Here is a 13,619-nt window from a genome sequence, read left to right on the forward strand (position 1 = left end):
TAAGAGATGTGCAGTTGCTGTCGTGTCAAATAGGGCTTGTTCTAAAAGCAAGTTATCTTGCTTACACACTCACCCAGAATGAATAAAAATGATGTTCATTCATTAGTATAATGTAGTTTTGGTTGATCATATGGTTCTGTTTGTCTTTCAGTTGCCCCACAGATTCATCTCCCTTCAGAAATATTTATTGTTATTGCATCTAAGAGATGTGTCCCTCTTGTGGTGGTCAGGTCAGGTCAAGGTGACGACTACTTGATAAGTAAAGATTTGGACTGAAGTTCCTCCTGTCACTGTGGATAATTTAACACATGGCCCATTTAAGTCTTCCCAGTGAACTCAGAGCAATTATTCTATATTTGTTGTTTGTGTGAACAATCCAAATGAACTCGGAGCCCTCTGAAACCGACTGAACTCGAGCAAATTTGTTTCAAGCTCCCTTCATGGCCCGAATGGGTTGCACATGACTAACGCAAAGTGGCCTGGCTCCTTTGTCTTGGTCCTCAGATAACGTTCATTCTCTATGGTTAGAAAAACATAACCCACAGCCATGGGTGTCGGGGTGGTACTGAGTTTAATTGATGTGCTGTTGGAAATATATTTGTCACACGTAACATACAATAGACAACCTGATTTAAGTGATGTGCAGTGTATATGCTGCTTTTCCCCTATAAGTCACGTTTTGAAGTTTTCACAAGGATCATTTCGCCACTTTATGGTGATGAAGTAAATAAGAAAATAAAAAAACAAAAGACTTTTGGGGCTGAAAACCCGATATTGACTGATAAATAACACTCAGCCTCTTTAGCATCTCTGATTTTGTTTGTTTTTCCTCTTTTTCCCCCCCCACATGTCTTGAGGTCTTTTATAGGGAGTTTCTGTTGATAGATACTGTGTCATTATGGTTTGTACGTTGAGGCTGGTGGATGATATATAATCCAAACCAGTAAAGGTATTTTAAAGAAACTGATGGGTGAATACAAAGTGGACTGAGGGCCCATTAGAGCTAAAGTGGACCACAGAGAACCGATTCCTCTTTCAAGTGAATCAAGTCCCTTTCCTGTCAGTCGACATTTAGGTCCACTTTAAGGAGACTGAGATTGGCTCATTTAAACAGTTCATTATCTTCGCAACTGGACCGATGATGAAACATGACTGAATAAAAGGCAAGTCAGTGATCAGAATGGCTGTCGTTATGCAGTCAACAAAACCATCCAGAATTTTTTTTTCTTAATTTTTATGGACAGGAATTAAATGTGATGTGGCGTACCGAGGTGAGCGTGGATACATCAGAGTGGACTCGAGCGTCACACGACTTGGACAATTTGATGACTTTAGACTTGACTCGGCAAAACTTGACAAATTGAGTTTTACTTGTAACACCAATGACGTCATTCATGACTCGTAACTTCACTGGGACTTAGTTGACTCGAAAGACTTGCCCAAAGAGAGAGTGCTTCTAAAAAGTGTGCAGACGGTCAAGTATTCATTTCCACATTTACAGATCCACTCTGAATCAATTGTTAAAAAAAAAATCAACACACACACACACACACAATTTAGTACCGCCAATTCACCTGACCTAGATGTCTTCGGACTGTGGGAGGAAACCGCAGCACCCGGAGGAAACCCACGCAGACACGGGGAGGACATGCAAACTCCACACAGAGCACGACCCCGGGGATGAAGATGTTGGCCATGTATCAAGACTTTAACAGTAGGCGTGGTCCGACTCTAATTTAGGAGATTTGTAGCGACACAGGGGAAGGAGGGAGACGATGACGACAATAAAAACAGCTTTAAAGAACGTTTTAAGAGGTTAGAGTTACTATATGCCACGCTATGCAACGAATAACAAAGATGAGAGAAAAAGAGAGAAGCTTTTCACGGTGGTGGAGTTACAGCTCAGGTAATTTGAGAAAGCTTGCCTGGTCGCAATAAGCGGAAGGAGTTAAGCAAGACGCATATTTTTTTTATATCGACATAAACCGCAGATGGAGCGCGAGACGGACGAAAAAAGGAGGAGGTTAAAAACTTGGGAGTCGAGCGGAGATTCGGAGGGAGGCCCTTGACGTCACCAAAGAAATACGCTCTAGTTTTGTGTCACTCCATTGGTGTAAAAGGGGTGTCAGTCATTTTCACTTCCTCCTTGGCCGTGGTAATGGGGCGGGAGGGGGAGAGGGCGGTACTTCACGCCGCTCGCTTTCTGCTTTTCTACACAAAAGTCTGGACTGGAGCTGCAACTAGGTTAGACGCGTCTCAAGAAAACCCCCAGCCGTTTCTTGCTCTCTTTCATACTCATTGTTTCCTGTATTAAGGAGGCCATTTTGTAACAAAGTCTAGAAGAAGAGGACAGCAAAGTTTGGCATGGCTTTTGTTTTTCTCCTCTTCCGCTGAGCGTTTCCCACGCAAGTTTGGACTTTCTTCCCTGCAGAACAACTTCACCAAACAAGAGAGGTGTGGGAGGGGTGGAGGTGGAAGAGGAGAAGTAGGGCGAGGGTAGTTTTCCCCTTCAGCCTTTCTCTCTCATGAGTCTCTCACACAATGCGTGTGCCTGTTGTTACTGGGCAATGAAAGCAGAAGGGTGACAACGGATCACAAAGTAAGAGAGAGAGAGAGAGAGAGAGAGAGAGAGAGAGAGAGGGAGAAAAACGAGGAGTAAAAAACTGCTTCCTGTGAAGAGATCGCTTCCTTTATCCACAGGGAAGGGGTGGACACAGGAACTGGGACTCCCTGTTGGAGTGTGTGTAAGTGTGTGTAGACTAGTGCGTCCACACCCTCATTCTCATTCAGTAGTGTCAGTAAGTGAATGGGTTTTGTGAACTCAAGGCTTTGTACCTGTGTTTGCCTTTTGAGTTTGTGTGCTGTGAGCTTCCAGCAGCAAGCAGAATGGCCAACGCTAGCCCCTGTATGCCATCGGGGCCTATGGCCCAGGTGTTCTTCCCACCTAGCGGTCCCTCACCCCCAGGTTCTGTGGTGATGCAGCAGGGGACCCCAATCTCCATGCCTCCTACCCTTACACAGGGTGGCTTTCCTCCAGTGGATTTTGGAGCAGCACCAGGTCCTGGGGGGACTGTCATGCCCCCTGGTCCCCCTACCCCAGCAGGGGTCTCCTTCATCATCCAGATCGGCCTGACTAGAGAGTCGGTTCTGCTGCCTCAGACTGCTGACCTGGCGTATGTTAAACAGATTGCCTGCTCCATTGTTGACACCAAGGTAGGAGATTTGAGCGAGTGTGTGTGTGTTTATTTTTGTTTGTTAGTCTGTGTATGTATGTTAAGATATGGGGCACACACCAATTGAAATAGGACAGTTTTCCCCATAATGGGGGAGAAGTTAATTATTTTAGCAGTTTGTGTTGCTACCAAGTGTAGAAATCATTTTGTGTTAGCGTGAAAACCACTGAGGGACTGAGTCCAGGTCAATGGAATATCCTCATCTTTGGTGTGTGTGTGTGTGTGTGTGTGTGTGTGTGTGTGTGTGTGTGTGTGTGTGTGAGTGTTGGTTGTTATGTTGGTAATAAAACTGTAATTACATGTTTTCAAGATATAAGCATAACCATTTCAGGGCGCACTCATTCAAGTAATCAATTTTCAGTTGTAAACTTGCCATCTCTCTCTCGATCTCTGTCTCTGTCTCTCTCTGTTTCTCTCTCTCTCACTTTCTCTCAAACACTCCTTTTTTCATGGTTACTCATCAACATTAAAAGAAAATCTGAGAACATTCAGGTACCAAGTGCTTCCATCATACAGCTGTGCATGTCGTGAGGTCATGTAGCAAAACTTTGCCACCTTTAGTTACACACTAATTTGAGCTATTACTGTTCCGTGCACTGTTAGAAAACAGCAATGTGTTCATTTAGTCTTTGTTTATGCCACATCCAATCCAGCACACTGGTAGAGACACCAGTTGATCTGAGTATTTGAGACAAGGGGTACCATATGTTTTGATTGATTTTTCATTGAAGGGGAAAAAGATGTGCAATTCCAGTTAGAGAGACATGTCTTCTGAGGTTTTCATAGAGGGGAGGTCTTGGGCCTACATCTGAATTGGGAAGATAAATCTTGAAATTTGACATTTTAACTAAAGATAATTAAGAAGTCTGATTGCATCCTCTTTGTGATCTGTTTGATGTAGAACAACGTGGATGTGCTACATCAGCTGCTGAACCCTGAGGTGAAGTGTTTGATGTTGATCAGTGTCGGCGATGATCCACTGATTGATTTAGAACCGATCCTTATCTGATCATGTTTGGGACATAACTGTCTTGTGGCCCTTGGTTACACCGCAAACCTTGTAACCCCACATGAGTTGGAATGACAACTACACCAGGGCTTCATTGGCCATTTAAAGACTGACACCCAGAAGATTGTTTATTTGTCTATTTATTCATTAATTTATTTATTTTTTGCAGCTTTTGCAATAACAGCATCAGAACTAATACTGGCACATCACATAGTGTTATTCAGTATTTCTGAATTAACAGGCCTTTTTAACGTGACAATTATTGAGGGCAAAATCGACCGATTCTCAAGTATTTTGAACTACTTACAGCTATCTTTAAATTCAGGCAGTAGTCTGAGTCAGGTGTAGGTTTTCATCAGCCGGGTAGGCTGTTTGATCAGATTATAAGATTTCCACCTCCTGTTCACTGGAGCCAGGCCTGGGCAGAACTGCTTTTACAAACTAGCTACTCTTTCAGGAAATATGGGTAGAGCTCTTCTGCCTGTCTGCCCATCTACCACTGCTTTTGCAAATATGTTTTTGATAACAGATACTGTATGCTGCATGCTCTGTAAGACGCAATGATGACCAAGATCATTTAGCAACCTTATTCATCTAACACGGGGCATGAAGCTGGTGTACATTTACTGAGTACTTTCTTTGAGCCTGGCTTTCCGTGAGTTGTGCTGCAAGCGAGACTAGCCCTAAGTTCCCCAACAAAGCATGCCTGCGTATTAACGGTAATCAACCAAAAAAGGCACACACATAAACACAAACACCACACACACTTGACCAGGACAAACTGTCTATTGTCCGATTTCCACACCCTAGTATGGCACGAGCTTTGTATTTAGGGGATTTTGGGATTGCTGTTCAAGTGGGTTGGTATGTGTGTGTGTGTGTGTGTGTGTGTGTGTGTGTGTGTGTGTGTGTTTGTGTGTGTGGTGTGTGTGTGTGTGGTGTGTATGTGTGCACGCTCACAGGCTGTGTCTGTGTTTTTGTATGTATTGGGGTAGCTTAAGCAGTTTGGTACCCCACACTCCCACCCTCAGTCTTCCCTCCCATCCCAGTGAGTGTGAGTCATCAGTTCTGTTTATTCACCAGGCTCCCTCACCGTGTTCCATTGACACATTTTTCCATTCACTTCGGTATGGAGCGGCACACTCTCTCTCAGCCTCAACTCTCATCACCAACCCCTTATTACCCTCCTACCCATCGCCTTAGTCCTTAATCTCTGACCTTGCCCTATCCCAACCTAACGGCCAGCCCATTTCCCTCAGCCCTGCCCAAAGCTGTGTGCTCCTTCTTTGGCTACCATAAGCTGCAGTGCCAAATCCAGTATCCAGCTCCTGTTATAGTACACCAGCTCGAGTAGTCACAGTGCCAAGCAAACTCCCTCTTCCCGGGCATACCTCCAACTGCCCCAGACCCCCTCCTGTAGGTTGAACAAAAGCTAAGGGAGACCTGGAAACTGGAGATCTGTCTCTGTTCAACAAATGCTGCAGCTTTGATTTATTCTCTCCTTTGTTGTAGATGCTTGTTGATCTTTACACCATCCTTCTTTTTCGTTATTTATTTCCTCTTATGACCGTGGAAAAATATCTCAGTGACACGATAAGGAGATATCTTGTTGAGATGTTCAACTCATGAATCACTTAGATCATAAGATTAAGATTTTTGTATGTTGAATGATCAATTTAAAGGATGTTTTTACTGTTGAATGAGTTATACTCTCTACAGCTTTAAACAAGTGTCATCGTTACAGCATTTGATACTTAATGCCTTTTAAACACTTACCTACTGAAGACACCAACCAGCAAAAATTGAGTAGTAGACGTTCTAAGGGAATGTTACTCGTCTAAGTATGATAAATTGTAAACATGCACTAAATATCACATTTCATACAAAAGGTGTTATTTTGTTTGAAAACATTAATTTTCCTGGTTCCGAGTGAAATGGCAAATTATGTGTATGTGCTGTCACTGGGCACTTTAAGGCGTGAAAATGTTTTTGATTCGTTCCAACTCCGAGGGAGACGAGATTCTCCATAGACATTTTTTTGTAAACCACATGACTGGGGCGAAGATAGTCAAAGTTTAACCCTAAATCTATCCACTGTAATTAGTTGCTGTTGTTACTGTGCAAAATGTGACTTTGTGTGTGCACGGCACGACATTTTCAAGTTGTGTTATTTGTACACCGCTCGCTGGGAATGTGAAATGGCAGTCCTCACCAGTCACTTGGTTTCCAAGACACAAATGTCCCTGAGCACGGACAAAAAAAAAGCTGTTTGTAGTAGAAAAGGGGAGTTGGGATAAGGGGAAACTGGCCATTGGATGGGGTCTTTAGCATACTGAATTTAAAGTAGTCATTTAGAGTTATTCTACTCACTAATAAAGTGGCAAAAGCACAGGCAAAAAAAAATTATGAAACAGTCAACTAGTAAATACATATTACTACTTTCTCATGTCCCCCCATCATCTTCCATGTTAGCATTAGCAGGCAGCTAATCAGTCTGTTGTCTTTGGGGATAAAGCAGAGGTAATGATGCCTGTGTATGAGGCTGAACCCCCTCCTATTTCTCCTGCTTGACTGGCCTTTCCTCTTCCTCACTTGCCTTCTCTTTAGATCTTTTTCTCCCATCTTTACAGCTCACCTCTGGCCCATTCCTCTGCCTCTTCCTCCCCTTTCTCTCTTCATCCCGCCTCCTCCTCATCTTCCGCTTTCCTCCTCACTGCACTCATATCCCTTCTTTCCTTGGGCTATTCTCGAGTGAGTCTGCCTTCTTTCTATATAGCATGCTTCGGGGAGGCAGAAGGATACGTTAGGTGGATTCTTGCTACTCCCCGCATGCTGAGCCTCTCAACTGGCTCATCCCAGCCCATTATTCCAGATGACAGAATGGAAGATTGGGGGACTTCCACTCCCCAGGTGGTAATGATGACTCAGAACCCTGAACACAAATGCTGCCCTCCGATTGGTCCGTGAAAATGGCTACTGTTGTCAGCCAGATTTATCTGATTTATCCTTGTCCTCTGCTAGGGCTGAACAATATTGGGGGGGGGGGTAATATTGTGATTTTTTTTTTGGTGATATGCATTGAAATATTAAAGAATAAAAAAGAGCTACATAATTTCACCAGATAATTGCACATTATAGCCTAACTTCTGAAATTACATTTGTAAATAATTTATCACTCTAGCAATGGTTAGTCTTATTTTTGAGGGGAAAATGAGGAATTTGCCCCAGGAGTCATTAAATGAGACTAAATTATATTATTTGTCAGATGGGCTTGAATATTTTTTCCTCAAGATTAGTCATAAAAAGGCAGACCTTCCTAGATTTTGTTTTCTATCAAGCAATAAAAAGTTTTAGCCTAACGTGAATGACGGGCCCAATTCATTGCATCCTTTGCAATGTGACTATTGCACGTTAGTATACTGTGATGTTAAGTCTGAAATGACATGTCACTCAGCCCTATGCTATGGTGACGGTTTTGTACATGCTTTACAGTTATGAAAACTAAGGAGATGCAGTTAGGTGTGTTTAATGCTCAGTAGAGCATGCCATGCAGTTAAGGCTGTATTTCCTTTTGCTCTTCCTGTTGCCGTGGCTGCTTAACAGTTCCCCTCCATTTTTTCTCAACTTGTTTGATCCCCTTCTTAATGAGAGGTGTAATGATGTGTGTTGAAATCATAGGGTGTGTTGATAGTTTGTGTGTTGAGCAAGGAAACAGGTGAGCGTTTGTGAGTTCATAAGTGTATGCAGGATCTGCTGAGCCCTGCCACCGTCAGTTGGCACACAGCATATCGCTGAAATGTTTGAATGTCCGCAGACTTGTCTGTGGCAGGTTCACTCACATTTAATAGTCAGTGATTTTATGTTACGCCCAGCAATAGACAAGAGAACTGCTATTAATTAATTTAAATTGTTGCGGATAAATCGCTATTCATTTTTCACAATAGCAGGTGTCACAACGGAGCTAGTGCAACTTTTCAGGCCAGTCAGTGCAATTATCAGCTCTATTCAGCAATGTGCCTATGATTCCTATTACTGTAGACAACAACAAAAAGAAATTTCGGCTCTAAGACAATTAGTTGGTGAAACATGGAGGATCACAGAGGGAAAGAAATACCAGTCACCACCGTCTCTCTTTCTCTGTCCTCTCTCTCTCTCACACACACACACACACACACACACACACACACACACACACACACACACACACACACACACACACACACACACACACACACACACACACACACACACACACACACACACACACAGGACTGAGAAACCCTGCCCTAGCTATTGTTTTCACCTCCGCTCTGAAATGAGCTGTTTCTTTATCTCACTCCCTGGAGAAGCCTGCTGGCCCTGGGAAAGGGATCATACACACCACCTCCTGTTTACCTCACTCTGTCCTGCACACATCTACTTTACACTCACTCACTCACACAGACACACACACACACACACACGTGATGAACCGACACATTCTCAGGAGCAGCTAGCTACCTCACAGATACAAACACGCATGCACACATTCACACACACAGTAGTGTAGTGTGACATTCAGCCCTGATTATTCAGATAACGGACCAGTGTGACAGGCATGGTTGTATTGTTTGTAGGAAAACAACACGGTTCCATGTCCAGTGCTGTTGTAGTAAGGGGGCCAAACTTAATTCAGTCTAGGTTACTGCCTACGGCTAGACTTTCATTCGCTGAAATGAACTGATGTCATTGGGTTTGACTCAGTTTCTGTTACAAATATATAGTGTGTGTGTGTATATGTGTATATATATATGCTATGTATATATATATGTATATATATGTGTGTGTGTGTGTGTGTGTGTGTGTGTATATATATATATACACACACACATATACACACACACACACATTAGAATGAACCACACTGTCATCAAGCCCCTATTACGTTTGGTGACAGACTTGATAACACAGTAATTGACATAATGTACCACAATAGTATTACACAAATGTGGGCCTTGCCGCAGTTATTATCATATCTGTCATAGATCTCCACTGTGATGAAAATGGTGTCTATTTTCAAAGGGTAGATCCAAAGCAGAGCATATCAATTCCGCTTATCCAAAAAAAAAAGTTTTGTTTTTTTTTTTGTTTTTTTTGCTATGGTGAAAATTTGCATGCTAGCGGAGCAGCTTTGCATGGCTACCCGGTGTTTCCTGCCTGCTGGTGGTCTGATGGCAAGGTGGCTTACTCTTCACAGAGAGATTTGACTATTCAGAGCACACAACACTGCCTGGAACTCAGTGACAAGGATGTGTAGGACCGAGGGAGAGTGTTAATCAGTGGTAGCCAGAAAAAAAGAGGGAGAAAGAGAAAGGGTGCCAAGTTGAATCGTTTAAAGTCTTTGCTCAAGCTTAAATATGATAGCCCAAATTAATTGAAAATCGGTAACTTGGGAGTTTTTTGTTTGTGACTTTTTCCAGCATTAATTTGCTTCATTGGTTTTCCTGCAATCCATTCTCCCTTCCAGACCCCTGCATTCCTTTTCTCATTCTGGGGTCAGAGGACCTTATGATACCAATCTGGTGATTAACTTTAGTAAGAACGCTTTTGGGTCATAATCCAATTGGAGGAGCTGAGCTGTATTTGGTGGCATTTTACCAGTTTAGAGAATTCCTTTCATGTTACAGGAACCGTACAGCACAGAGGCTCTTTCAGAGTACAGAGACCACTGGCGGTCAAGGGCACACACACAAAGCACACACACACACACACACACACAAAGCACACACACACACACACACACACACACAAAGCACAAAGCACAAAGCACACACACACACACACAAAGCACAACGCACACTAAAGGAAGAGATCAGTGAGACACTTGTTATAAGTGGGTCAAGCAGGACATAAACTGTCATAAAAACAGCACAGATGGATGTGCAGCACTATTGTGGCAGTTAATCAGATGGTCAACAAACTGACCAACACAATAAAACTGATTTATGCTTGTGTCAAAAACTTTGGCAGGACTCTGTGTCCTCACTGAATATCTGGCTTCATTTACTGTCATTTGCTGATTGTAATTTAGATGATGGAAGAAAATTATAGCAAAGGAGAGAAAACATTTTGAAGTGCAGTTATATAGTAAGATGTTAGAACAATGTTACTACGACAATACAGAATATAATAGACTAAATACAGAACTACATTAACTAGGGATCTGCACAAGGTCTTTTTTTATACAGTCGATTAATAAGTGGATGGTCAGAACAACTAATTGAATAATCCGCGTGTTTAAAACGACAAGTTAACCACCAGGTATGAGGCGTACACAGGAAAAGTCAAAAGCAGACATGCCCTGCTGACCCAAGATGCACCTAGTACATTCTGATACATGTCAGAATGTAATATGTAATATGTCAGTCAGCAAACGTTTCATCAGTCTGCTATTATCAAACCTTTGGCTCATTTTTTAAAAAATTTTCCCCCTTTTTCTCCCCAATTGTATCTGGCCAATTACCCCACTCTTCTGAGCCGTCCCTGTTGTTGCTCCACCGCCTCTGCGGGTCCGGGGAGGGCTGCAGACTACCACATGCCTCCCCCGAAACATGTGGAGTCACCAGCCGCTTCTTTTCACCTGACAGTGAGGAGTTTCGCCAGGTGGACGTAGCGCGTGAGAGGATCACGCTATTCCCCCCAGTTCCCCCTCCCCCCTGAACAGGATCGGCAGAGGGGGTGGAACAGAGACCGAGACGGCTCGGAAGAGTGGGGTAGTTGGCCAAATTCAATTGGGGGGGGGGTCGGCTTTGGTCTCTCCACAAATGATTAATCAATTATTAGATTTTTCTAATCAATTTTTTTTTTTTTTACAGCCCATCCCTAACATCCATTAACGCTGCTCTGTCACTAAACAGTCTCTAAGCCTAGACTTTTAGGCTTTATTTTGTAGTGGGCTGTGGGAGTTTCTGGGGAGGACATTTGACAGAAGTGTTGGTGTCAGGGGTCGAAAGAATGGGGTTGGCTTGTATGGGCCTGCATGTGTGCGTGTGTGTGTGTGTGTGTGTGTGTGTGTGCTATTGCTCATGTGAAGCCATTCGCTTGAGTGGACCATGCTGAAGAGAATCTGTGTCAGAAGTTTAAAGGGAAAATAGTGGTTTGATTTGAAGCAGAACAACAGCCAGAGGGAGAGGGACACAGCATGAATAAAGCCATGCTTTTGTCATATGACTCGAGCTCAAACTTAGGCCTCTAGCTCTTTATCTCTGTTTCTCACTCTCTGGGTCTGATGCCATGTTTGTTAGAGAAGTGTTTGTTTGTTTGTGTGTGTGGTGGGGATGGGGACAGGGGTTTTGCAGTGTAGGGGAGAGGGAGAGAGACACAAGATGAGAGGGACAGAATCAAAAGCTTGGGGAAATGAGCAGGAACGGACATAAAGGAAGAGGTGATGAATTGGGGTATAGTAATTTGAGAATTGGTGTATTCATCGTGCAGTTGTGTGTGCGAGTGAGTCTTTTTTGTTTGTGTGTATGTGTTCACGAAAATCTGATGGAGAATATTTAGCAAGCATTAATCTTATGATCCATGATGATGATGATGATGAAGCCAAAAGAAGAAGAAGAAAATGATGATGATGATTAATCTCATGATCCAGAATGTGTCTGGTTGTCATATGCTTTCACTCTGGAGACTTTTTTTTTTTTTTTTGCAATTTAAAGGAGCGGTTTATTTTTTTATTTTATTTTATTCAGAATCATTTCTTAAGTGAAGCAAGTGCACCATGGAGCCATTAGAGAATCTACACTATTATTGCTTCTTAAAACAAGTAAAATACTTGGAGTAGAGTGAAATCATCCCATTGATTTCAAATGCAAATAATTTTTTTTTCTACAATTTTCTAAAATATTTTCTTCCTTTTCTTTACACTTCCTTTATACTTATACTACAGTGATCTCATCCATTGGAGATCATAGTTTGAAAGTGACTTTTGTTTCTAGAAAATCTTTGACACACAAGATAGCATGAGGGGGAAACTGTGTTATTCGAACCAGATTTTTTGTTAAAATACACATTTTGTAAAAAAGAAAAGGATAATTTCATTGTTGAATTCAGTCTTGGATTACAGTTGAGTACAACTGTCAACTAGAAGCCTGGACATCATTTCCCTTTCCTTGTACTTGTCTTAATGTGGTCCCTACTCACTTTCTCCTCTTAACCGAATGCCCCCCCCCTTCCTGCTGTCCCTCTTGCTAATGTTGCTAATGAATGGCTCGTTCACTGCCTTGAACCTGGATTTGATCCAAGCTTCCTATCGGCTTACCTGAAGGGATGGGGGGAGGGAGCGAGAAGGATGGGTGAGATGGATCTAGAAAGGTAAAGAAAAGGTGGAGGAGTGGCCAACAAAGACCGGTTCAGAGCGGTGGTGCATGGCTCCTTTATTCCCCAATCCCCCATCCCCACCTCCAACTACACTGACCATGGCTCTCATGTTACCCTCACCATCCTCCTTGATGCCTGGAGCAGAATGAGACGCTTTGTTCCTGTGCCCCTACCCGAGACTAAACCTCTTCCACCCACGGGCTACATAAATACACCGCACACACATGTGTGCACTGCACACACGCGCCTTCTCATGCAACGTTTCATCCATACAATAGCCTAAAATTGGCACACCAATTTCGATTCAGTGGAGTGCTGAAATTATCCTCCTCACCAAACATCCAGTCCACCGAGAGTGTCTTCCTCTGTACCTTGCCATGTTTCACTTTACTATCACTTCAATTTCTCTATCCTCTTTGCTATAAAGTGGTACTCTCTTAGTACTTGACCACCTCAAGTCTTTCTATCCAAGAGAAAGATGGCTAAAGAAACAGAAAATGGGCATACGTGTGTGTATGTGCGTGTGTGTGTGTATGTTTGCGTGTGTGTGTGCAGTTGGGACATGTTTGCCCCACAAGAACAATTTCTTGCCACAAGAACAGCTTCTCACCAGAAGAACAGTCTCTTCTCTGTTGCAGTCAGACTAATCAACAGGCCCCCCAGCCCCCCACTGTGTGTGTGTGTGTGTGTGTGTGTGTGTGTGTGTGTGTGTGTGTGTGTGTGTGTGTGTGTGTGTGTGTGTGTGTATATACAGTGCATCCGGAAAGTATTCACACCCCTTCACTTTCCCCTCATTTTGTTATGTTACAGCCTTATTCCAAAATGGACTAAATTCCTTTTTTTTCTCATCACTCTACACACAATACCCCATAATGACAAAGTGAAAAAGATTTTGTAGAAATTTTTGCAATTTTATTAAAAATAAAAAACTGAAATATTGCATGTACATAAGTATTCACACCCTTTGCTATGACACTCAAAATTGAGCTCAGGTTCATCCTGTTTCCACTGATCATCCT

The 13,619-nt window shown here is 42.8% G+C and overlaps 1 protein-coding gene across 1 annotated transcript in view; it reads left to right on the forward strand.

Moving 5' to 3' along the window:
• The first annotated feature begins 2,094 nt into the window (after positions 1 to 2,094).
• Positions 2,095 to 13,619, forward strand: part of prkd2 (protein kinase D2) — a 70,574-nt gene continuing 59,049 nt past the window's right edge. Inside the window, exon 1 of the mRNA XM_056283218.1 lies at positions 2,095 to 3,213. Within this exon, the coding sequence (XP_056139193.1) occupies positions 2,887 to 3,213 (327 nt within the window). The 5' untranslated portion in view covers positions 2,095 to 2,886. The remainder of the gene's footprint in view (positions 3,214 to 13,619) is intronic.

This window comes from Lampris incognitus, chromosome 7 (genome assembly GCF_029633865.1).
Source record: "Lampris incognitus isolate fLamInc1 chromosome 7, fLamInc1.hap2, whole genome shotgun sequence".
Taxonomy (NCBI): domain Eukaryota; kingdom Metazoa; phylum Chordata; class Actinopteri; order Lampriformes; family Lampridae; genus Lampris; species Lampris incognitus.